Source organism: Drosophila eugracilis, unplaced genomic scaffold, assembly GCF_018153835.1.
Source record: "Drosophila eugracilis isolate 14026-0451.02 unplaced genomic scaffold, ASM1815383v1 contig_2088, whole genome shotgun sequence".
Taxonomy (NCBI): domain Eukaryota; kingdom Metazoa; phylum Arthropoda; class Insecta; order Diptera; family Drosophilidae; genus Drosophila; species Drosophila eugracilis.
The window spans coordinates 2,362,055-2,384,797 of record NW_024572964.1 but is presented as its reverse complement, the minus strand read 5'-3'; the positions used below and the strand labels follow the sequence as shown (position 1 = coordinate 2,384,797).

Below are 22,743 nucleotides of genomic sequence, written 5' to 3'. Positions count from 1 at the left end.
AAGCACATGTTGCGAGGGCGTCAAGGGCCGCAGCTGTCAATGGGTTTCAGCTAACGACTTGGCATAAATATCCGCTGGCAACACTGCGTATAAGTAATAGAAATGGCTCTGCAGCACGAATAAATGGGAGAAGCGTGGCACAAATTTCGCGGAAGCGTGTCAAGTTTTTACATAATATGAATTCCTTTCAAGTGGAATTCTTTCTTGGCATGCAAAATATCTCATTTTGTATATAGGATTTTTGAAGGAAGATGATTATTAAGGCCAGCTTTCGATTTTAGAGCTGTAAGTCATGGCGTTCTCGTACAATTCAGTCATAGTGACCAGAAAACTGGCTGATGTTCAGAAATTCCCACCAAAATCCATCAAATTTTGGTAAGCAATTGTTTGGCATAGCTGTTCACACATCGGGCCAGCATAAATTAGCCGGTAATTAGAGTGAAGCCAGAATAAAAGTTCCATTTTGACTTTTCTTGCCCCTCCCCTTCCCCCAACGGCAATTATGCTAATTTTTCTGGCCTTTCTGCTTGGTCACCAACTGGCGCACACATTCTGGCCATTGTTAAACAGATGAAAATTTCCCCAGCCAAGGACTTTTGGCCCTGGATTTTAGGCCTTGATGGTGCGCCTAATTCAATGAAATTTGTAGCAATTGCATTTGAAATTCGCCCGGGGTATGGTTTTATAATTAAAGCTACTGGCGATGATTTAGCGGAAATTGGTGTGGAATATTTACATATTTCGTTGGAGGGATTTTTAATTTGATTTTTCGACCAGAGCGCCTGCCCACTAGTAGTTTTATAATTAGCCCTGCTGCCGTTTCGCGGAGAGCTGAGGGCTATTCATTTATTGGAAAAGTTTGTGGCCGAATTAAGCTGAAGCGAGTGGAACAGTTTGATTAATGGTTGCTCATAGTTTGGCATTTTGCGGTTGTTTATTCAAGTGAAATTTCAGGAATTTAGTCTTCCCTTTAACTGCAAATATTTTGACTATTCAGCTACATTGCATATTCATAGCCCACAGACTTGTATATTCAATACGTTAAAGTAATCAACAAGTTAACTACAGTAAAATGACCCCAAAATGACCTAAATTCATGGAAAAGTTTTGCTGTTTTGCTGTTTTGCAAGCCACAAACTTTCCAGCGGTCAATGTGTGAGATGAAAAAGGGGAGCTAAGGGATCCAGGGCGATAGTTTCGTCCTCTATGTTTGTCCTTTGACCCTTGGATAGCCGTTGCCCCAAACCCTTTGATTACGTTTTCGTTTATATCGCTTAGTCCATCCTCGCCACACTTCCAATCCGACTCTCCACTTCCGCTCTCTTGGCATTCTAAAAAGAGCTGCAAATTGAGTTTACTTGCATTTTTTATACACAGGAAAATAAAAGTGAGGAGAATATGTTCCTATTCTATGCTTTTAAGTTGGAGTTACTAAATTAAAAAGTTAAGAAAACGTAAGTTTTTATCATTTTCCAAAAATTTCAGAATAGTTTTTATGATAGAAGTCAAACATTCTTTCAGTGCTCTTACCCATAAAAAGGGAATTGGCCTGGCTAGAATCGCCAGTGTGGGTATGAGTAGATGGCCGTATCAAATAACCATTCATACATTTTCAATGGCATTTAGCTGGCTATGCCACATACAAGATGGACTCCATTGAGTCACGGCTAGTGTTTTTATTTCATTTCATCGGCTTGTGTCTGCAGATTGTAAATACAATTTGGGATTTACAGATGGCCCCCAAAATGTAATTTAAGGCAAATACCGAAGCTTTGGTTTATTGAATTGCAACCATAAATTGGTTTCTAATTGCATTTTTGGCCAGACAAAATATTATTACAAGGCCAAATCTTAAGGAATTCCTGCGAATGCACAAACATTGTTAGTTGAAGCCCTTAATCTGCGTCGATTAAATGGCTTTTCACTCTTTTTTTTATGAAACTGTAATCTTTAATTCCTTTGGCTGCCTGCCAATATTTCCCAGCGAATGTCTCATGAATTATTTTTAACATGAAATATATTTTTTGCATCGCACATATTAATTAAGCAATTTCATCATCGCACTGATATTTGATTACACTTTTTGTGCCATTTGCATAATTGAGTTCATAAAATATACAATCACCATTGTGAACTCAATTACATGAACATTTTTTGTTACTCCGATTGAACGAAGAAAAAAGATTTAATGTAATCAAATCAAATTAAATGGGCGTCAATTACGAAATGGCGCCTTTAATAAAGTCTTAAATTAATGCAATTTTCGGCTGCCATTTCGGTAAAATAAATATAAGGCAAATTATGCAAGGCAATGGCTGGCTGGGGGCTTAGTGCGCAACTGCGTCGCCCACTCAAGATTCCGAGGGGTCCTTTATCAAAATTTATGGCAGGACCCTGAGGACAGTTGCATGAATGATGAACACTTAGTATTTTGTAATTTTGAATTTGGCTCTGGCAAAGCAATCGATTTAGCGCACTTCCGCCGACTGTAGGCCTCTTCAATCCAACTCATACATCATATATACGGGTCGATCTTTGGTCCTGAAACTGCTGGCTATTAGCAGCTACGAATTGGGTCATCAGTTTGTGTCGTTTTATTTGTTTCTGTGCGTGTTCCACTCCCACTCGAACGCTGTTGACAAATTCGCCTCGCCCCTTGATTAAAATTACAATTAATCAACGCCCTTGACGCTCTCAATGTTGCCATTTGCTTTTTAGTCACTTTTTACTGTCACTTGCGCGTTTATTTTATTCGTCCTTATGCCAGCAGGATTGCCAGCAACCGAAAGGACCAAAGGGAAAGCCAGTGCTTGATGTTTAAGTGCCAATCACTGGGTTTTTCTGCCAGCTGTAAATTTTCCCAAAATTAAATTCTACGACGAAATTAAATAGCAATTCGAGGCAGTCAAATGCAACCGATTGCATACTAAAAGAGCTCTTGAAAGGGTCTTTAATAAAAATTAATTTAATGCTCGCCAGTTTTGGTTTCTCCTGATTAAAGACTATCAAATTATAAGATTTTCTTAATCCATTTACTTACCTTATTTGATTTATCAAAATAATTCAAAATCTATCACCATCGAATAAGTATTTATTTCAATAGAAAAAGAAATTTAATCTCTTAAGTTAATGCTTAAACAATAGTTAGACTATGGCTAATTCGTTTTGTTTGGTATCTGAAGAGGCGCTTAGCACTTACACAACTATCAATGGGTCGAAGCTTAGTCTAGTATATCACTTATCAAGTGTGGTCACAAAATACTTCAGGCTGCTTCCCGGGTGTCCTTATAGTAGGTAATACCCATCCATTTTCCAGCAGAGCGAAGCCTCGGCAGAGGGGCTCTCGATCCGCAGAGACAACGCTGGCGGGAAAATATTGGAAACAGCGCTGAGCAATTTGTTCGGTTTAGTTTGGTCTGTACATGGTAGTTAAATATTAGTGGGTAGTAGGATAATTTACAGGGTATATAAGAGGTTGCAAGAGGACATCTCACAGCCAGAGGGCATCGATGGCATCTTCCACATCCTCGTCGGGTGGACTTGGCGGCTGCTCGCTGACCAAAACAGCCTTGGCTTTGACCTCATCGGAACTGCTCAGTAATACCATTAAAAGGACACTACTCCTTCGGTTGATGGCCGTCCTGCCCAGCTCTATGTCCTGATCGGTGGAGGGTTCAGTGTCCCTGGCCTTTTGGTTCCGCAGTTTTCTTAGCCAATCCGTGGTTGGCCAGATGCACTTGCTGCCACTCCCACTGCGACGCCTCCGATTCTGGCCACTGGATATCGCTGCCCCCTTTTGGCCTGGCTGCAAGTGCAGCTTCTCGACCAGGCTGATGTCGTTAGTAGAAACAGCAGCATCAGTGGCATCAGCACATCCATCAACTTCATTCGCTGCCAGTGCCACCGATGCAGCCGCTCCTCCTCCTCCTCCCCCTCCTCCGCCGGCTGCGGTTGACATCACCGCCCGGCCGCTGCTCTCCTGCTACACATTTGTCACTTGGGTCGTCAGCCCGAGATCGATGGCCATGCTCTTGCTGACGGCATCCGTGTGCAGCAGCCGCTGCCGGCCATATCCGCCAAGGCCGCCACTACCACCCACCCTCCCCTCGCCGTCATGCTGCGACAGCGGCAACCATTTGTCCAGCCAGCGCGGCCGGAAGAGCAAAGCAAACGTGCTCCGGAACTGGCGGCTCATCGAGCAGTACAGGATGAAGTTGATGCTCGAATTAATAAGCGCCAAGATGTCCATAAGGTCACCTGAAACGGGAAAATCGTAATACAGTAAATGCCAGTTGCTACCAACACGCCATCTGTGGGCTGGGTTTCACTAGGGGTCAGGCAAAGTTCAAGGCCAGCTGGGTTTTAATAGCCCTTACACTTAAATTAAAATACTGCGAGGATATAAAGTGTTAAATAATTTAAATTTTAATTTTAAATCGTTAAATTTTTTTTAATATCTCTCTTAAATTTAAAAACTTGAAAAAGTTTTAAGAAATACATTTTAGATTGCTAACTATTTTCTTTAAGTGTATTTGATAAACAAAACGTTAGTCTACTTCTGGAACATGTCAAGGCCAGGCGAACATTGAAGCCTCAAATTTGTGGTGCAATTATGGCGGGCAACGGTGCGTATGATTGATAGCTGAACCAAACTGGGCCCACCAAAACCAACCATAAATTCAGTCAATTATCATAGCCAATAAAGCAATTACGGGTTACAGACTAGAGGAGGAGAATGATTGCTAATCTTGGAATACTCACTCAGCTTTAGGTAACACTGCAGGAAGAAGGCATCGCCAAGGAGGACATTCAGCAGACCCATAATGCCTTGTGGAAACTCGGTGACCAGGAAGAGCAGCAGCACCGCCAGAAGCATCCTAGTGGTGCGATCCGTCTGCTTTTCCTTCTCCAGCAGCTTGCAGCTCTTGGGCTGAGTGGGTGTGACCACCTTTCCATTAACGATGGGCTGCATATCGTTGGCCGCATGGCAGGCCAGGATCTTTCGCCTCCGCTTGGCCTCCAATAGTGCCCCAATAAGCCTCACAGATAATATGGTCAATGCAAAGCAGGGTATCAGCTTGATCAGAACACTGTATATCAGGAAGGTGGCATTCCTGAACTGGCGATCGTGCAGCGCCAATGCACTGTGGTATAACTTATAGACAGTCACATTTCGCTCACCCACCATCGAGGAAGTAGTAATCCCCGTACTTAAAGTCGTTAAAGGTATCACTGTGGTTAAGCTAAGCAAACTAACTGCTGTCCCGTTGCCCGATCCACTTGGTATCGCCCAGGAAACATCTGGCGTCGTACTGGACATAACCTGCATGGTCACATCCTCATCGTGATTGTAGTCCAGGATGTACTGACTCAAAGGAACCGATCCGATAGTCTTGCCATCGGCATCCAACGTTTCCAGGAACTTGGCTATGGCTGTAACCAAGTACAACCACGGTGATACCACTAGGACACACACCACATAGGCTGTGGCTATGGTGATGAGGGTAGTCCGCATTCCACACCAGATCCTGTTCCTCTGCGGATAACTCACTGCTATGTAGCGCCAGACGGCCAGGGTCACTGTCAGCCAAATGGAGATGGTGTGCAGCACTTGGGGGAACACCGAGTGGAACTTTATGAAGCAGGCCCAGCTGTAGCTGAGCTGCTCCTCCCTCGGTAATCGGTTGCTGAGGATATAGTCGTGCACCGTATAGGGTATATATTCCAGCATTACAGCCAGATCGGCAACGGCCAGACCCGTGAGTATGGCATTCGTGGGGGAGCGCATCTCCCGTCGGGTTAGCACAATGATATTCAAGGTATTCGCAATGGTTCCCAGGATGCAGACAATCAGGGAGAAGTAGCCATGGAAGTATTTGTAGCTGTACAGAGGAAATGAGGTTTCATAGAATTTAATGTTAAATTGAGTCTTTAAAACGCGCAGATTAGGAAACTAAAGAAACTGGGCTAAAAACCAGACAAATGAAGTCATCTATGCAAATTGCTTATTCGAATAGAAAGGACAAATTAAAGATAGATAAGGCTTGCTCAGACAAAATGTTTTTTTCCAGAATTTATCTCAGATAGCCACAACTTTTGTTATACAAAAAATAAATGTGTCTTTATTTTGTTAAATCTTCCATGAAAAATTGCAGAGCAAAGCCTGCTTTCCTGCCAACAATATTGTATGGATTTTTTTTCAGCTTTATTTTATTTTAAAGACTAGGCCCTGCCTTGCCGCATTAGATGCACTTGGTTAGCCTTTTGCCACCTTGGCTGTAGGCAATTACACACATGATTTCATTATGTGCGCCCCGGCTGGCAAATCATTATGCAAATTACATTTAAAAAAGTAATTAATATGCAGACATCCCCGGAGCTTACTTACTTTGTGTGGAAATCATCGATGCCGGTGCCACAATAATGCGGCTGCGACATGTTCGTGACCATGGTGTCAATGATGAGCTGGTCAGATGGTCGTCCTCGTCGATTGGTGGCTTGTCCTGGCTGGACTCCGTTTGATTGACCGCGGTGTCCGCGGCTGCCAACTCAGTGCCCCCCGTTGCTCCTCTGGCGTTTCATTAAAATTCCCTTTTTTCGGAAATTTCAATACTTAAATATGCAAGCTGCGTGGCGAGAATTCTACCTGCAAATAAACAGCGAGGCGTCAGTTGAATAAAAAACGAATTCGTGGTCTAGGTTTTTATTTTGGCTGACTTTAAGCGCTGGTATTCCCAAAATACCGAAGCGTTGCATGCCACATGCAAAGGGAAATGTATTGCAGGTCCAAGTTGAAGTTCAGGGCAAGTCGAAAGTATGATTCCAAATGAATCAACAAAGAAATGTCATTACCATTTGCTCGAAATGGCCAGAGAACAAGGGCAGGGCCTGTAATCAATATTAAGCATACGACCAGTGGTCCAGCAAGAGCAGATGATTTCTGCAATTTGTGGGCAAACGAGGAAACAGGCCATTCGAGTAGCTTTCAAAATGCACAGAGAACAAATGAAGGCCTATGTTTAGACATTCTCTAAGTTTGTAACTTAAAGAAAAAACATTTATATTGCCAAAATGTAGGTTTGAATTTTGCGAGTGTAACCCACAAGGGTCCACACGCATTCCCAGTTGACGTAATTCCATTAGACAAATGAGGAAATATGGGGAATGCAGAGATTCAAAGGAATTCGACTTCACTTTTGGCCTCTGCCCAACCGCAGTTGCAGCTGCATTGTGGCAGTAGCATTTAATTAAAAGTAACTTTCCCACTGCCAGCCAAGTGGCAACTTTCCGGAGTGTTTCTGCCCTTATCCGGCAATAAAATTGGACATTGAGAAATGTCGCAAATGTTTTGTCAGCCCAAAAGTGATAATAAAATCTTCCATTTTTCATTCATATTTTTCGTGTTTTGTTTGTGATTTCAAGCACAAAATCTGGCTTTTGGTTTTGTAAGCCAGCCTAACTTCCATTACAGTGATTAAGTCTCTCGGCTGAGGGATTTTGGCCTAGATTGGACTTATGCCATGTGACTTGGCACGGTTCTGCGATGCTGACTGGCAAAATAGACATTTTCCGCAGGCTAGGCATTTTTGTGCCTAAGTAATTATAAATGGTATATTTGACCATGAAATTAATAAGGAAACCCAGTCATGAATATTGAATTAACGATAGGGAAACACAATTTTGGTATTTCAGAAGCCTTTAAGGCAGCCTCAAATGTCTGGCTAATTCTAACATGTGGTCATGGCTTGTAATTGAATTGGATTTCGTTGCAAGATTCCGGACAAGACCGGTCCCAAATTACAATGCAAACACGCAGAAGTAAGGCAATAAACAAATGTCCCACTGTCTCATTTGGTCGCCACTAATGTAACTAATACGCACCGTATGCCGCCCATTACGGAAGTTTTCGGGGATTGCAGTGGGTGGTCTTACGCACATACTCGAACCAAAGGTTGGGCTACCAGTGTCAAGTGCCTGCTGACCAACGGACTAAGGGCCGTTAAAGTTGCGGCCAGTCACGTAATAGCGTGGACTTGTTGACTATGACAAGAACAGCGAAATATCTTAGGGGGCTTTGGATGTCGGGGGTTGGAGGGCCCATCTAAAGTGCCTGGCAATGGCAGCTGACAGGCCCAAAAGAGGGCGGGCTTAAGGGGGGTCAAAGGACCTCAGACAAGAAACAACACTTGCCGCTTAATAGACAGCATCGCACAACAAAACATCCATTTAAACGATATAATGAAGCCATCGCCAGGCTTCGCCAGCTGCATTATTAATGCCACCCCTCTACTGTTCGGCATAATGGAATCACATAATCACCGCCGATCTACTCCCTCTACCACCCCATTTTAATTACCGAGCCACGCCCCTTTTGACAGTTGGCCAACTGCAAATGCCCATAGAAATTGAAGTTTGATTGTGGTTTGCCCATTAGCCAAACACGGTGTTCTATCGACCGCAGCCGATTATCTGCCAATGGTATCGGTGGTAATGTGTATAAACTATAATAGGTTGACTATTCGTAGTTGAATTGAAAGTTATAACGATAGTGGGGGGTTCACAGGGAGAAATGAATATAACTTTAAGCATTAAATATAGTCTTAAGCTATGGTTATGTATGGAAGCCAAACATTTAGTAAGAAATCTCTGTTCTTTTACAGATTATTTTAACCAATACTTATAATATAGTTCCTTAAAAGTCCAGAAACATAATGAAGCTTCTTTTTATAGCTGAATTTTCTCTGTCCCAGATAAAAGCACACTACCCCCATGTCAGCTGTATCTTTTTATATACCCAACGAGCTGGGTTCAAGCCATTTTCCGGCCAAGTACAATTACATCTTTGGCCTGTCCTCAAGGCAGGACCTCACAAGCGAACAGTACACAGGATCTGCCTGTTTTCCTTTTGGCTTTGGGCCATGTAATGAGCATGAGAATGTGAGCATGAGTGCTACATATATGCAGTCTCTGGACCCCTCGATGGATGCCATCTGAGCTGGCTCATTTCGCTGGCCGGAAATGCTTGGCCAGGATGAAGAGGGCCAAGAGAGCCCAGGAGGGCCCTTCATGTGCGGTTAGAACTGCTCTGAATTTATGAAACGAAAAGCTCTGGCACACATTTTCAGCATTCCGAGGAATCACTGGGGATGGTTGTGGAAAATTATGCCAAAAGGTAACAACAGCCACGTGCAGCTGCCCGGGTTCACTTTAAGTTTGGATTTTTTTTGTTTTTTGTAAAGGCGGAAATCCGGTTTTGAAGCTCACACACGCACACATTTCCAACATTTGAGTTTCTGCTTAGCGAAAAACTCTCCCCCTAAAAACGGGGAGAGAAAAAATGGTGGAAGCCGCAATAACAAAACCGGAAGCCAGCATCAAGGTCGCTGCAGGGGCTGAAGGGTCGATGGAAGCAACAACTAAGAGCATTTAATTGAACACTTGTCATGGAACCAGGCGGCGTATGGCCAATATTCCGAAACAGGCAATCAAAATCTCGTACACCCAAAAAAAATACAATCTCTGGGAATTTTAAATCCATGAACCAGCAGAGTCCAGGCTGTTCTCGGTTTTTAAAGAACTCTAAACTAGAAATATATCCGAACAGGTTGCCATAAACAATAATCTTTTAATTGCTACCCTGACTGGTTTTTATAGCATGACTAGACTCTTTCGAGTTATATTTTTTTAACTGTATAGCCGACTACAAACTACGTTTGAAATGAACTTTTTTGCAGCCATCAAAACACAATCAAAAATAAAATCAAATATGACTTGCGGTTTATGCCAGAACAAAAACAGGGGAAAAAACTGCCGAAAATTGGAAAAATGATTTTTGTGCCAACTTTTCTTCTTGTTTAGGATGTGGCCAGGGGCGATTTTCTAATTCTCCATTTTCCACTTGCCACTTGCCACTTTCACATTCCACTTTCTCCTTCCGCTTGGCAATTTCGTTTTGACCTCTGCATGTGGAAAATGCTTTGCTGCTCTGGCTGCCTAATTGCTATGGCTTGTTGCGGAAATTTCCCACTTCGGCATTATTTTTGTACCATTTTTCTGTTAACTTCCTTGGCATTTGGTGCTGTGCTTGCTTTTGGCACTTCTTCGATTAACCCCCCTCAAAAGTTCATGCCACTGTTCTCCTCTAGCAAAGTGCGAGCTGACGAAGGTCTCCGGTTATGTGGCCAATTTTTGCCTTGAGAAAGTTTCAGCTCTTTAAGGATGAGCTTTTGGGGAATTAATATCTCCATTATTGAGTGGGTCCGCTTCAATTAGCCGGGTAATTCTTGGAAAGTTTGATTGACAGCTGCCGCTCATTGATTGGTATCCCTAAGTGGCTGAAGGTAAGACTGAAGGGCCTTAGGAAACGTCTTCCTTCTGACACATATGCTTATCAGTTGCCCAGGGCACTACTTTCCCCTCCCGGAGGCTCTTAAAAGCTTTTTGTATTGCCACATCTTCATTTTGTTTGTTCTTTCATATTTTCTGCCTCACTTTTTTCATGATGGAACGGTTTGATTCCTACGCTTTTTCACGTTATTTGCCATGTCACTTAATGCAATAAATGTATTGTACAGAGGAAGAAAACTCTGACTAAATTCAAAAATTCATTTTAAATTGATAAATATTCTTGAAAAAAATGGTGTACTTAACTCTTGGTTAGGGGTTTTTCCAAGAGATATTCTTTTCTGAAATTTTTCCTCGAGTGGAAATGTACCAATTATTTGTACTCGCCTGGCTGGCCATTGTGTTCGTGGATATTTGCTCATTGATTTCACGCTGGCTTTATCGAAACCGAAACCCCGGGCTGACTCAGTCTATAAATGTGTGTGTTTTTGTGGGTGGAAAGTGCCAACATGGCGAGTGTCAACGGTTTTCCCGGCGCCTCACTCAAATATTTGCCGAGTTAAGGCGCCCCCGAAAGTCTGGGCCCAAACATGAGCGCATTTCGTAATTAAGCATTCACAAAACGCTTTGGCTCAGCGGCTGCAAATATGGGTGGGTGTCGGATGTGGTGGACGTGTTGCAGGAGTAGCTGGCCCAGGGATCACCCACAAACATGTCAACGGTTGTCCGTCACTTGACAATCATGCAGCCCAAGTGGAAAACACAGGACACTCTGCTGCATATTTTAGGCGCAGGTCCGGAAAATCCCTTTTGTGTCAACACTCGCATGTAGAGCTGCCCGCTCAAATAGTTTCTTCTTTAAAAAAGGCAAATATTTTTCTGTAATTTATGGACTATGAGGATGCCAAGTAATTTATGATTTATTTATTACAGAAAAAGAAAATAATTATTTAAACAAAAACAAGATAGATGACCTTGGCTATATTCAAGATCTTTCCAACTATAATTTACCAACACAGAACAGAAATTGAAGGTATCTGTCAGCTTTTCGCTTAGGTCAAGGTAATTGGCGGCCTGTTTAGGCCACAACTCGAGTTTGCTGTCAACTTTCCCGGCCATTGTTCTGTGTTATTCTGTACTGATTAGTTTCCTGCACAGTTTCCTCTTCCCACTCTTCAGGTATTTCAGATTAATTAAAAGTGATGACAATGGCAGCTGCATTACATAATTGCTTTTTGGCCTGATCTCAATTATTTAGTTTAATTGAAGTGAAATATTTTAGTGGGTGTAAGTATACGGGGCATAAAACTATTATGGCCCATTTCGAGGGCCGTAAATTCCATTTATGACTAGGAAGTGCCTAATAAAGCCCAAAATGAATGGGAATATATGATTGGATAAACTATTGATGTGCACTTAGAGAGAAACCACTGAATTAATATATCAATCTGCGTTAATTGAAACTGCAGTGGTTATGAATATGTAGGCCAATGTGTGCCCAGTGTCACGCCATTTACTTCGATTATATCACCATTAGCCCCAACTCCCTCCATTCGAAAGCCACCAAACGGAGGCATATGGCCAAAATGCTGGCTCAGCAATTCATTTCAATTTAGCAGCTATCCTCGTGTGTGAGCTGGCATTTTTCCATTTTAATTTGTTTGCTCATGGCCCACGGAATATGATATTAATCTGCCGGGCTTATCGGACTTGTTTATTGTTGTATTATTGTCTAGGCCATCCCACCGGTGGTTTATTGCTTATCGACATGTTTATTACAGTGAAATTCAACCTGCCATCGGCAATCGGCAGTTGATTAGCAGCATAAGCCCCGGCTCTCCAGCGATTATTCTCTTTGTCCGTCGCTCTATAAAATATCAATAAATTATGACACTTATATGGGGCGCACGAGAGAGAGAGAGTTGGACAGCGATAAATAGAATTTTCACACCTCATTGTTGTGAATGAACTGCTGACAATGGGTTTATTTCTAGAACATATTCGGCTGGCGAGTTTCACATATTTCGCATTGATTGAGTGCAGATGGTGATACCCCTAAAGCCAAATTAATTCTATTAATAATTTTGTAGACTAATTGAATATTTTCAATTAACACAATGTTTCTGCGTGATTAGTTTTGAAATTTATTAAGCTAATAAATATTTCGAAACTAAGATTAGACTTGTTTTGTGTATTTATTTTACAATTTTTAAGTAGCAATTCCGAAAGTTTGGATAATCAACATGTTTAATTGTCAATTAATTCTTAGGGTTAATGATCTGTCTAGAAATAAATGTATTTTTGTGTAAATAAAACGAACTTACACAATCATACCATTCCCAATAATCGCCTTTGGGGATCTAAAAAATCCGCACAAATTGTATTAATTAACCCCCCCAACCGATATACTAGCTTAACTCGCAAACTTTAAGCACTTTTCATTATCCTAATGTTATTATGGGATAACCATAAAAGCTGAAACTAATTTTGCAGTTTATTGGCTATTAATTGCAACACTTCATTTGCGGCCATTAAAACGCTCCCAGCTAGTGCAATGGCAAATATGTGGCGTGCAGTGAAAATTAATTTCATTTTTGAAAAGCAATCAACTTCCGTCCTTCCAGCAGCAGCTGTTTTGTCCATAAACTGAGTTCTGCTCTGACTCGAAGACAAAACCACGTCGGCTAAGAATTTATGGGTTCGTGGATACTGAGTAGTAGTCGTCCCTTCTATTCCTTTAAATTTACCCAGCTTATCGACAGCGGAAAATCTTCTGTTCAGTTTATATTTTCCGCTTCCCAGGCTGTCAGGCTAGGAAAATAATATCCGCTGCTGCCATATAAACCTAACAAGCAAACCAAATTTTACCAAGAAAAAGTTTAAGAAAGGGGGAAATTCGAGTGCAAGGATACTTTTCGGAGGGAATCTTATTTTCGCAACACAACGTCTCCTGTTGCATATCTAGAACCTTTTTTACACTTTAAGATATTTGTGTTCTGAAGACTAACAATCCAAAAAAGTGGCTACCTATCGAACCTTTCTGTTCTATCTTTTGTTTTTATGTGAAAAATATTTTTAAAAATTTTATAAGTAACAAGACTTTAATACAACTTTATTTTTTATACAAAACCAACTCCTTCTCCCAGTGTACCGAGCGACTCAACAATTCCACCATTGATACAAATCCCTAGCACTTGTGGTAAGCACGTCCTCATGTCGCCATGGCCACGAATTTCGATGGCGAGAACATGACAGGCAATCCCCCCAAAGAACCGAGGGAAATCGAGAGAATAAAAACTCGGGCCAAGTCTGCTCAATATTATTTTTCAATTTATTATCAAGTACCTGCTGCTGCCGCTGGTGGTTCGCGGTTCGACGATTTTTATTTCCCCGAATTTTCTTTCTATTAAAGCGCCATCAATTCGGCGGACAAGCCGTCAGCTAACAACATTTAGTGTGTGCGTCGAAGGGCAAAAAACATAATGGCGTTAACTGAATTTCCAGACGCCTTTCGGGCGCGACTAGACGAAACCAAAAAAAAAAAAAAAAAAAATAGCGAGAGAAATGGCCAGAAAAAAGTACCATCAATTTTTCATAGTCAAACATTTTAACTGCGATGTCATAATAAAATTAAATGACTTGCCCGCAACCAGCTGCCCATGGCCAATTGTTTGCCTTTGGCTCAGAGGGAAATTGTTGCTGATACTGCTGTCCCCATTAATGCATAAATTTGGCAACATTTAAGCTGAAGTTGCTAGAAATCCAAAAGTAATTGATGTGGTTGGAAGACCATATAAATTTAAACAATTTAAGAGGGCCAGCTGTCTGCTTGGGCTGGAATGTTTTACAGGCATTTTTCATTAATTTGCCTAAAAAGTTTCCCAGCCGAAATGTAAAACTCGCAATTAAAAAGTCCTGTCCCAAACTTTTTGCCCTACCTTTCAAGTGTGGGAGCGCCTCGGGCTGTTCAATACTTTTCTGAATAATATTTCCTTTTCCAATGAGCTCTGTCTGCCTGGATAACTTTTCATTCTGACATCAGCCCCTCGGGGTAAGTCATAATGTCCCAGTTTACCTTCGCCTTCGCCTTCGCCTTTACCTGATCCTGATCCCCTCATCACAGACGGGGTATTAAAACCCACGCCACGCTCCATTTAACTCCGAGCCACTGCCGTGCCGTACATACTAATACACACTAATCAATGTGTGAGGCTTGTGGGTGGTGGCATTCGCCCGCGGGATAATGTTAATTTTGTACTGCATACCTGGGGGCTGATAGCCTGGCCTTCGCCTTCGCGTTTCAGGGCGTGTGTGCGAATAATATTCATTAGAAAATTACACAAATTTTTTACGTTAACGCCATTTATATTTGGGACACATCAGGTACACTCAGAGAAGAGCTGAGTAAGGAACAAGGTATTTATGAGTCATTTTTACTGCTTACTTTTTGGAACTTTTATGGTATTTTCTTAGCCTTAAAGTTAAATTTGAACTTTAAATCAAAAATATATTGTAATATATATAATAATATATTTATAAATTTAAACATGAAACTAAATTTTTCGCTGTGAACGCACCACCTGACCTTGAGCCTTATTTATGTTTATTTTCTTTTTCCGCCAGCCTCCAGGGTTTTGCCTATTTAAAAAACATTTTAAATGGTATTCTCACATGATGCGTGTGATGGCAACATGTTTGTCGTATTTTATGGCCAGTTTTTATATTCCCCAAGACTGGGGGGGCGCGTCACGGCCAGAGGACGCAGCATAAATTGCATTTTTGTTAGTTTCTCCCAGCGAGACGAGACACGCACACACATAAAGCGAGTGGGAGTGTGGCAGGACGACGTTATTGGAATTAACCGTGGGTTTTTTTGTGGAGAAGTCTGCCACCCATTCTGGCTCCTGTATACATATATGCCCCCAGTAGTCACCTTCGACTTGTTGGCTTTATATTGCTCATACGCACTGTTACCCAGGCTCAACATGCTGCAATTAAGTTTCCTCCCCAGGGCTGCTGGAGGTGTTGGTCTGCTCTTGAGGTTTTTCGCATTTTATGGCGCAGGCTTTTGTAATTTCTATGGCTCCCTTTATGTACAACAGAACTGCAGAGAATTTACATTTTCCAGATGCTGATTGAAGCTTGATTAAGCCAGGCAGTCAAATTGAAAAGGCTTCGTTAGTGATGGAAGAGAATTTTAGAACCACAAATAGAACTAACTAATCGCAGAGATAAGAACTTAAATTCTTTTAAAAAAATAATATAAAATCCTATTTTATTCAGTCACCTTTAACGCAGCCTCGCTCCTAGCTCATCTTTCTGAAAATGCATATTCAGTAGGGGAATTCAAAGGCGAGTCCCGAAATTTACACAGCTCTTGTCCCCCTTGGCCAAAGGTAACAAATTTCGGTAAGACGACAAAGGCCGGGCGAACAAAAGGCGGCTACAAAACGCTCGGTTACCTTGGAGTGACAATCGAGCCGAGCTGAGCTGCCCAAAAGGACTCGACTCAACTACAACTAAACCGAACTGAACTGAATGCCCAGTGGCTCGGAATTTTTCCACAGCCGTTCTATTTGCTTTCCCATTTCGTTCATTTCCACTTTTCCGGTCGGACACTTGAATTGTTTTGGGGGCTTTTGCCTTCGCCACCTGCCAACTAAGCTAAGCCAGAATCAAAGCAAGTGTTTTAATTAAATTAAAGCTGTACAAAAAACTGAAAAAAAGAACTTAAAGACACAAAATCTTTTGAGGAAGCTCGCAAAAAAAAAAGGAATTGGGTCAAGTATCTTTAGGCAACTCGAGAAAATTACACTGAACAGAGTAGTTTTCTTGAATAAGAATGAATGTGGAATGTTGAATAAAAATGGCGTTTGCTGCATTGTGAGAGATTTGCTGGAAGACAAGGCCAAGTGGCCTGTAACGCACTTGAGGGTCCTCGAGACTTGCACACACAGCACCAGCACCACCTCTTAGCTTCCCTGACTTTTCCACGGGGACTTTTCCGGCGTCGTGGGGCGGTGGAAAATCTCAGACTGAGTGGCTGCCTGAGAAGTCGAATGGCAAAGTGTTTTTCGGACATGTTACTTTTTGAGAAAGCCAAAGCTTAAAGAAACCTGAACAGGAAGAACTCTTGGCAGCATCTCTGAGAACCCAACGAAAGTACTCGGCACTAAGTGAATGCCACTGACTGTCAGCTCACGTTGCCGCGCCCACCGCCCACCGCCCACCATCACCTACTTGGGCCATTGACATGCATTTTCGGGGTGCACAGGTTTTAGGTCGCCATTCCGGCCATTATTCTTTGAGCAATGGCTTGTTACTCACGTGCCAACATCGAACTTTGGAAGAGGGATTGGGTTTTAATAAATTGCCAGGCCTCTTAAAAAAGATACAATGAGATTCTACACAAAAAATAATAATAATCTGGTAGAAAAATATATATTTTAAAGATCTACGCGAATAAAATATTATCCTTAGCTGTTAAAAAACATATTTAATAATATTTACCAGCATTAGAAACATTTCATTTTGTGACTTGCTGGTACCATACACTCCCCTTTTGCTCCGTGTAGAAACCTTCGCTTTTTGCAGCATGACTCACAGAATGATTTGTTGGCCCAGGTGAATTGCTGGCCAAGAGAAGTTGGTCTAATGCCATTACCTTAGTGCAATTGAATCATTTGAGGCGATCGATTACGATGCCAAAGCAAAGGTGCGGGCACACGATGAATAAATGAATGAATTAGGCTTGTAGCTATAGAATGTGGAGTGTAGATGGCCAAGGGCCTCTGCTGACTGACAATGACATGCGGGTTTTGGCCATCGAATTGTGGCAGAAGGTGCCCGGTAAATGGCCAACTGAAGTGCAAGTCACTCCTCGTTAGAGCACACACAAGTGGCTAGAAACAGATGTGGCAAGGTGATGGGACAGTCGCAGTTACAATCTCATTTCAGCTACAAACAGTACTTTGAAACTTTTCTAAGTTTACAGATAAAAATTATATGTATTAACAACCTTCTGGACTGAATTGAAGGATTAACTTAGTAACATTCTTAACCCCAAATATTACTAGGAATTTGTGTAGTAGACATCATAAAACTCATATTTTTAGGGAAGGAAAGAGACGAGATCAAATTATTATGGTAGTAAAAAGCTTTCTGCAATATGGAAATAGCTACATTAAACTAAGTTTATTTCTCTTTGTGCATCCTTAATTAAGCTGGAGATATTTTAAGTCCTCAGAGGACCAGCATGCTGCAAAAATAGCAGCAAAGCAAGTGCTCAGTGGGCGAAAGGAAGACCTTAGATCTTTTGTGAACCGAAGACCTCACGTTCCATGCCTGGCTGCTTGCGAAATGTCAACAGCAGGTAATGCGTCCTTAGTGCTTCCTGTTTATGCCCCAAAAGTCTTACCGGGCAACCCCTTAGCCTTCGTATTTTTTGGACCCCCAAAGTTTCGACTTGCCATCTGTCTGTGCCGGGAGCTTGTTGATGGCTTGTCTCGTTGCAATTTCCATTTCTTTTGTTGCACAGCGAGTCTCGAGCTGAGAAGTTGGACAGAGTTTGGAATGATATGTGGTTGGTGGGCGTCTGATAAGCATATGTAAATTAGAGACCTGACTGAAAATCCCATTTGTATTGTGGCAGGAGCTCAGAGCACTTTTCTTCTCTGGGGGGACGAACGTGTTTATGTGACAGGACAAGAAACTCATAACTCAGGGAAAGTGCTCCTCGAGAGCCATGTCCACAAAACTGGACATAAACATAAAGGAATAATGCTGAATCGTAACTTTTCCGCTGCGGCTGCCTGATAACTGTTTCTGATTCTATATTGACAGCCATCAGGCAAACAAAAAACCAGGAGTACTGGGAAAAAGGCGAAACAACGAAAGCCATCTACGATACGACTTCCACTTATGCTCCAAGCTATGTTTCATGGGGCATGAGCAACAGTTTGTCTGGCCATCAGACATCCACCCACGAACCACGCTCCTCGCTCCTTTTATAATCTTTTAAGGGCCGCTGTCTGTCGCGTCTTTTGTCTATTTGCCATTGCCGTTGCCGTTGCCTTTGCCATTGACTTTGTTTATTTTCACAAGCGTGTCGGTCCAAGTGCCAGTCCAAGTCCCTTGCCCCCAAACAAAGCACTTGAGCTTAAAGACCCAAGCCAAGAAATAGTTAGTTTCGTTTTGTTTGCGAGGCGGCATCAGAATAATTGCATTCGATCTATCTTGTCGGCGGCTTTAAGCAGCGATACTAGCAACCATTTGCTTCTGTTCAGATAGTAATGATACTCTGTCAATTTCAGCTTGAATGTAGCAATAGAAGAATACTTAAGGCAACCAAGAGAAACTTCAACGACTTTAATTTACTCTTGTAAGTTTTTGCCTTTTTGTGTTTTATGAAATTTTTAGAGCTGCAGCCCAACAGCCATCTGAATTCTCGGAAATTGTTTGAGCAACTAAATAAAATGCAAGAGCTTATTCACTAATGGTTCTTCTCTGTACGACATTTTAGTGTCGCTCGTGATTTCCCCCTTTCTGAGTGCTCAGGCGATGCGACATCCTTGCAATGCCAGATGCATTTAATTTAATTAAACAAGCTCCCCGAGGACTGCATATTTCACACTGACTTTTTGGTAGAACGCATCGGCATAAATAACATTTAAATGCAATCATCATTTATGGCTGAGATTTGCAGCGTAGTGGCAGAGACAGATGGCAAGATGATATGGCGCTTGATATGGTATGCTATGTCTTTCCGCACGACGCCGCTGCGTATGCGTAATATTTGCCCAGATTTATGCAATGCTATTTTCCGACTGAGCAAGATGGCGGATGGGGAAGGAAGTGATATAAATACGAGATATGGTTATGGACCGCTCATGCATGGCATATGTGGAAACTTTTGCGATTATGATGGGGCCTCTGGTTTTGACCTTGCATTTAGCGTTCTATGAAAATATTACGCAGCCTTTCAAGTGCTCGGATATATGGATGTTCGCCTCAAACGATGCTAGGCCCCACCCTACTCTCGATGCTCTGTACGAGTACTTGTGATGTGAATTATTGATCCGTTTAAGGGGTTTTTCTCATTTTCCCTTTAAGACCACCATCACGTGCCTAGATATCTGATGAATGGCCCGCCCGCCTGCCTTTCGTCTTCTTTTTATCGGACCCTGGGCAGCTAGACAGACTCCCCAAAGAAATGAGCATAAATCTTTCGACCCGCTCTCATTTGAATTTATTTATTTTTGCTCACAAATGAACTTAATGGGCTAGGGCAAACTTTTGCGAGGCTCAAACTTTGTAACAGGCTGTAAAATGTCCCCACTTCCTTTATCAAAAAAGTTGACAATTCCTGCCAGGCACACATGTGGCTCAACTGCTCAACTGCTCAACTTTGCAACCTTCGCGTCGCTTTTTGGGTTAAACAAAAGGGAATTATTATTATTATTATTATAGGGAATTATGATTTTACGCTCTGACGCTTGGGATTTATAAGCACACGGCCCATGTGGCGTATGCGTAATGCATTAAAGTTAAATGCCACTTACGTCCCGAAGGAAAATAAATAACAAGGGAAAGTTTAAGGAACAAGGAAGTTCAGAGTAATTAGCAGCGTGTACAGCAGCAGTATTTACTGGAGTTGTTAAGCAATTAAATTAAAAATGTGTCCCAAGAAAGTTTGAGTTTGTGCCTTGTAAGTCTTTGTTTCTTGCTATTTTAATCTTTTTCACATAGAAGCAATAATCATCTAAATCTTATACTTTGACTAATTATTATATTAACCTATGGGCATAAATTCTACACACGAGACCTGAGCGCCGTTAAACGTCTCGAAAAAACTTAAGAAACAAAGGAATCCCAAAGTAATTAATTGAATGCCCGACGAATAAAATGTTTGTGCATTCTTTGGCGAGCTAAACTCCGGCAATTAATTTAAATGATACTCAAAACCAAAAGCCCACCGACTATGTAACCGAAGTTTGTCTTGGCCAGAAGCCGCAGGCCATTGGTTTGAGCCATTGGCACGTGCCCCGTCTTGAGGCGTAGTCTCTTGGCCGGGCCAAAACCGAACCACAATGGACAATTACTGTCTCATCTGGGCGGACTCTGACTTGGAATCTGGCGCTGGCAGCTGGCACAGAAATTAATTAACTGCCCAACTTAACCGAAACCGAAAAGTTCAGGTCTCAGGCACAATGGACTCGATGGGATTCGGAATTAGGAATTGGGATTGGGATTGGGATCCGAATTGAGATTGAAGTGCATGGCAACGACTCTTGACACTGACATTCCTAGATGGGCATGTCTACTATTCGAGCCCCCAATTGATGGCCTTCTGTTCGGGCTAAATGTGTCAACAATTCGACTGGCAATTAAAGCCAGCGAGCAAGTGCATAAATTGAGTTGCGTTATGGCCTCGGCAGCTGCGAAAATCTCGCACATGCGGCTAATTGCTTCGAGCTGTTAACCCTCCGGGCATCTATAAATTGAGAGTTTTATGCATTGTGTCTCTTATTGACATGACTGTTAGCTTTGCGAAAGGCTTGCCTCGCCATTTCCTTGAGGGAAATTAGAAAACTTTGCGCTATCTGGACCGCCGTTCGGTGGTTTTTTGTTTGCTACTTTTTCGACTGTGCAAATATTTTTGCTAGCCAACCTTTTGTCCATTGTTTGCCACTGGCCTTTCTACCCTAGTTGACTTTTATTTATTGTGGGCCATAAAAAAGCAGCAGGCATTGCGCAAAGTTAAAAGAAACCCCGAAAGGAATCTAGCACAAAATGCAAAATATTTCTGTATACATTTGTTTGAGGTTTACTTTATGTTTCTTTCCCTTCCCGGATGCTTGCTTTTTCTTTTAGATTTCTTGAAAATTCAAATTTTATGCTCACAACACTTTTTACGACTTTGCCGCATTTGTACAAACAATGTTCGTTGTGTCTCATTCTCGTTTTATTGTTTATTTGTTCATTGACAACATGCGAGCTCATATACTCGTATATTTTATGTTCCTTCGCCAGGTTAGCCTTGCTGTTGGCCAAAGTGCTCCCAAGTCGCTAGTTGAGTCTGGCCGAAGGATTGCACTTCTGCGGCCGCATTGATCATAAAAAGTGTTTAATAAATTTATAGCCGAATGGAAGAAGAAAAGTTTGGCAGAATGCAGATAAGTGGATGGTTTTTTGATGCCTTTTACGTAGGTATTAGGGTCTTGAATTTATTAAGTAGAAAATAAATAAATAAAACGAAATACTTGTTTAACTTTTAAAGATTTTTTGATTATTTTTCCCAGCAGAAAAGTCTTTAGTAAGTGCTTTTGCAAAGATTCTCCAAAGACTCATAATTCTTCTTAACTAAAAGTCCACTAAACTCATTTAAAACGAATTTAAATTCCCATTGAGCATCCTTTCTTAATCTTTGGGGCAGCGTCTCTTTGTTCTATATATCCACTTATTACTGGGCTACCTACATCAATCAAATGGTGCACACCCAGAAGATTACACAGAATACAATTTGCAGGACATTAGGCACAGTGTCCCCATGGATGTGGCGGCCATTATGCCATTATGCTAATCAGATAAACCTTTTTCGGCCATAAATGAAATATAAGTTGGCCAAAAGCGCAGATGCTCTGTCTACCAAATGCGAATAAAATGCCCAAAAGTTCACTGACCATCGGATTACAGTCGAAAAGGCAACTTACACAAATCGGAAAAACTGATATTAGGGAAAATTCACTACACCGCATTTAACCGAAAATAATTATGATTTTTCATCTTATCGGCACATTCTCCGACGATTTTCGAACAATTTTGTTAGCCGGGAAAACTCCGAGACACGTGCGTGCGGCACCGCTATGGAAAACCAACTGAAAAACTGTGAAAAACTCGAGCGGCAACTGCTCGCGATTTTCCCAGCTCTCGGGAAATCGACGGTCGGCTTTTCCTGCGCGCCTGTCGAAAGTGTTGCCAGCTTTCTGGCGTCGACGCCGGCAGCGACATCGGCCGATCAGCTGTTCGGAAAAGCCAGGGAAGCCCAGGGAAAAACGCGTCCCACCAGAAGCAACTGGTGCAGCTGGGCGGAAGACAGCATCCACTTGCCATCCACATACAGCAACAGCTGGTCGACTTGTTGAAGTTGCAGCTTCTGTGCAAAACAGAGAGCCGGAAAAACAATCTACCCCGAAACAGAGAGAGAGAGCGAGGGAATTTCCTCCTCTCCCGTGCAGAAGTTTTTCCCTTTCCAAATTTGCTTTTACTGCGTTTTCAGTGGATTCCATTCGATTTGTTCTTATGAATGAAAAGGTTTTCATTCGACTTTCAGCGCGCCAAAAATATATTTATGCCGAAACTTTTTGCTGGTCGAAATTTATGGAACATCAACATCAGCCA

General features: G+C 42.0%; 1 protein-coding gene across 1 annotated transcript; it reads right to left on the bottom strand.

Moving 5' to 3' along the window:
* Positions 1 to 3,073: 3,073 nt before the first annotated feature.
* Positions 3,074 to 22,196, bottom strand: LOC108108236 (G-protein coupled receptor dmsr-1). Its single transcript, XM_017216203.2, has 4 exons — positions 22,056 to 22,196; positions 6,389 to 6,646; positions 4,762 to 5,882; positions 3,074 to 4,257 (listed from the first exon to the last, which is right to left on the bottom strand). Exons 2-4 carry the CDS (start codon positions 6,448 to 6,450, stop codon positions 3,983 to 3,985), a joined length of 1,458 nt encoding a protein of 485 aa, XP_017071692.1. The 5' UTR covers positions 6,451 to 6,646; positions 22,056 to 22,196; the 3' UTR covers positions 3,074 to 3,982.
* Between the last annotated feature and the right edge of the window lie 547 nt (positions 22,197 to 22,743).